Below are 3,755 nucleotides of genomic sequence, written 5' to 3' on the forward strand. Positions count from 1 at the left end.
CATTAATATATTTTTAAAAGATTTACCAGCTAAACTTTTCTAGGAACAAACCCGCATCAAAATAGGCATTAAATCCAGATTTGTTTGTGACAGGTTTTATGAGTGACATAAATCCCAGTGAGTCAGCTATTTCCTCAGACTTGTGACTTTTTACACATCCCAGCCAATACCTCAGCAAATGGAGATCATCGGATTTATATGAGAAACCCCCGGTTTAGTGTTTCAGTCATTTCAATTTCCTCTAGACTTTACATTCTGCATGTAGGATTATCAAATGCTGTATTATAGCTTCTACCTCTATGATGTGGTCTCCATGTGGCTGATTGAAATGTGTTCCATCACCTTGAGGCTGTCCATGTTCTCTACAAAGTCAAACTGAATGTGGGAGCACATGTGCAAGGCTGCAAAATAGCTTGTTGTAGGACATAAATACACAGGGGTATTGGAATCTGCGGTAGAATACTATACTTTCTGTTCCAGGGGACCCATTAAAACATTTAAAAATATATTTTACCTCTTTATAAGTGTTACAAAGTAATTGTACTTTTTATATTAAAATGGGTGATAGCAGGGAGCCAACAAAAATTAAGAGCCTGTGGATGTATTGTGGGATCATCTTCTGTCTTCTTCCGCAGAGTGTATCTCAGGGAAGCTATGACTTCTGGTTCAGTTACCTAAGGAGGTCTGGTGGGCATATCTGGCCTTCAACAATAGCAAAGGGTTGCAATACCTCTAAGGACATTGAACTTACTCTTGCTTAAGGTAAGAAACACCTTTAAAAGCGTGTATGCTTAAAAAGAGAGAGTACATAACATTTAAAAACTTTTATAAAAGTACTTCTAGTAAAATCTGTTTAAGTATCTGAATACTCTTGGGGAGTTGAAAAGATCCTTAGATTACCTAAATGACATTATATATAATAACCAAATTGTAGGTTTATGTAACTAACAAAAATTAGATGTGGAGTTTCTGAACTAATAACTATGATTGAGAAAAAAATGTAACCCAAAAAGAACTGGTAAAAATAAGTATATAACTAAACAAAATTTAATTTCAGCACTGGAGAAATTCCAAATAATTTTTCAGACAGAATTCATGGTTGTTCTGTCACCAACTTCTGATGCTATATTATTTAAATGTCTAAATTTGCTTAAGGAAGAAATATTTAATCAGTGAATAACCTTAGCTAACTTCATTCATTCATGTCCTAAATAATGGCGAGATGAATTATAATCCCTGCTCATTCTCTCCTGTTCGACTCGCCGTTCCCTGTCCATTTCCTATCTTTGCAAAGTTCTGGACTTCACTGAGCCCTTTGCATTATCACTGCAGCTGGGCAGGTCAGCATCTCCTCTTGCACCATCTACTCACTCACACGGAATCTTCCTTTAAAATTTGATTTTTTTCTCCCCTCCCCCTCCTTCCCCTCCTCTTTCTTCTCTACCTCTTTCTTTTAATCTTCTTTTTCTTCACCTCCTCCTCCTCCTCTTTCTTCTGATACTGGGAATTGAACCCAGGGCCTTTGCACTGAGCCACATCCCTGACCCTTTTTATTTTGAGTCAGGGTCTAGCTAAGTCACTAAATTGTCCAGTCTGAATTTGAATTTTCAATCCTCCTGCCTCAGCCTCTTAAAGTGTCACTCTCTTCTTTCAGAAACATGACTTCCTTTCACTGCAAGTTGTTTTATTCTTGCAAGTTTTTTGCAGTTTACTAACCTGGAGTTGTTGCTATGTTGAGTTGAAATCAGTGCTGTCAATCTTTTCCACGGTATGCTGTTCTCCCAAATGAGAGTACGGACTATTTAAGAGCACGTCTGCTAAGGATTCCATGGGCCCCAGGCACCTAAAACAGTATTCATTTTTAAAAATGCTTAATGAATATGATTGATTGATTGGCCTACTATTTGTTCTGTTCCAGGGAAACCAGTAAAACATTTTAAAAACATATTTTACCTTTTTATAAGAATTATGAAGTAAGGACTGATAAATGGTAGCACTTTCCACATTGCCCAATTTTTAAAATTTAAAGTGATAAGGAAATGTGATGATAGTGGGGATCCATGTACGACTTAATTAAAACACTGAACCAAATTTTTGGAGTAAACTTGAAACCAGGTGTTGAGTTTCTTCTCGGTCCCAGACACATTAGCCAGAAAGCTTCATTTTGGCTGTCAAAGCCTACGGAAAAACCCAAGGCGAAGTGGAAAATGCATAAAGACAATTGTGAGGTAAGTCTTCAACACTCAAATGCAGGGGATAGGGGGAAGGGCGTGCTGAGCGAGGTCTCTAAGTAGCCCAAGGTCCAAAGGTAGCGCGCAGTCTGTTCTCCTCTGTAGTCGCTGATTAGATTCAGCACGCTGGCCAGCTCCTCGGCCGGGTTTATTGGCCTAAGTGAAAGGATAGCGGGAAGGAAGGCACCATCTGCTGCTTTGTATTAATAGATTACCCGGCAAACAAGGGTGGAGACGGAGCCCCCGAGTCAACGCATTAGATGCTGACTCTGCTGAGTTCTCGGGGTGTCTCTGATCTGGGGGGGTCCTCATTGCTCCACTCGGATCCTCCCGCGAGCCAGAATGGGTAAAAGGCCGAGCAGACTGAAACCCTGCTCCTCTGGTCACCTCACCGCAGGGGAAAAGTAATCTCGGTTCTGGGGCACTGGAGTGTTCAGCGGGTGTAGGGAGGTAGGCAAAAGGGGGTTCTGCTTAAACAGTCGGGCTGCCTGGCGCATGTACCCCGATGCACTCAAACTTCACTTGCATTGTGATTAGAGTGGGCACGCCCGGCGCACACTGCTGGAACAGGAGTTGACGCGGGGGCCGGGGAGCCGCCCAGCCCCCACGCCCCGTGAGTGAAGCCGGAACCCGGAGCTGGACCCTTTCTCTCCCTCTTGGGAGCTCCAGACTTCCGCCGGGTGAGAGCGCCTGACTTAGTGTCTCCAGATAGCCTGCTCTCCGCAGGCAAGAAGTCGCCGCTGCTCTCTCTGTTTTTCCCTCCCCCAGGAACTTTTTAGTCCCCGAGAGGGAAACCGAGGTCGAGGCGATGGGAGCCGGGACCAAGTAGCAAATCATTCCCAGCGGGAGGCGGAGGCAGGGCGGCAAGACCTTAGGGTCAGCAGCGCGGAGGCGCGGAGCTCGCGCGCGCCCGGCGCCCTCCCGCCTCCAGCCCTGGCAGCCGCCCTTTCCGCCGCGGACACGGGAGAGTTAAGCCAATAAACACGTAAGCGCCGCTCCCTCCCCAATCGGCAAGATGCCTCTTCGGCTCTCGGCTGCACCGACAGCTTGCAACACTCGGCGTCTTCTCCGGAGGCGCCTCCTTCAGCGGCTGCAGATGGCATCGGGCTGCGGGCTCCGGGCTCGCCACTGAGACTCGCCCGTGCCCACCGCGGTCCACGCACGCACCCCTCCCTCCTCCTCCTCCTCCCTCGCGCTCCGGTCTGCGCCCTGCTCGCATCGCCGGCGGAGGAAGCGGTCGCGGCGGCCCAGGCTGAGCTGCAGCGCGCGCTCCCCGCCCCAGGGAGCAGCGCCCACCGCGAGGACCCACCCCGGGTGCCTGCAGCGCGCCCCACCTTCGGCACCCCAAGCCGGGGGCTCCAGGGACCGCGCCCTCCCCAGGCGCCACCATGCTGGACCCCTCGTCCAGCGAAGAGGAGTCGGATGAGATCGTGGAGGAGGAGAGCTGCAAGGAGGCGCTGGGCTCGGCCGCGTCCGGTGCGCGCCTGTCCCCCAGCCGCACCAGCGAGGGCCCGGCCGGCGGCG

General features: G+C 48.6%; 1 protein-coding gene across 1 annotated transcript in view; it reads left to right on the forward strand.

Annotated features, from left to right (window-relative positions):
- Nucleotides 1-2,411: 2,411 nt before the first annotated feature.
- Nucleotides 2,412-3,755, forward strand: part of Cadps (Ca++-dependent secretion activator) — a 454,713-nt gene continuing 453,369 nt past the window's right edge. Inside the window, exon 1 of the mRNA XM_013506934.1 lies at nucleotides 2,412-3,752. Within this exon, the coding sequence (XP_013362388.1) occupies nucleotides 3,620-3,752 (133 nt within the window). The 5' untranslated portion in view covers nucleotides 2,412-3,619. The remainder of the gene's footprint in view (nucleotides 3,753-3,755) is intronic.

The sequence above is a fragment of the Chinchilla lanigera genome, unplaced genomic scaffold (assembly GCF_000276665.1).
Source record: "Chinchilla lanigera isolate Chin_1 unplaced genomic scaffold, ChiLan1.0 scaffold00116, whole genome shotgun sequence".
NCBI lineage: Eukaryota > Metazoa > Chordata > Mammalia > Rodentia > Chinchillidae > Chinchilla > Chinchilla lanigera.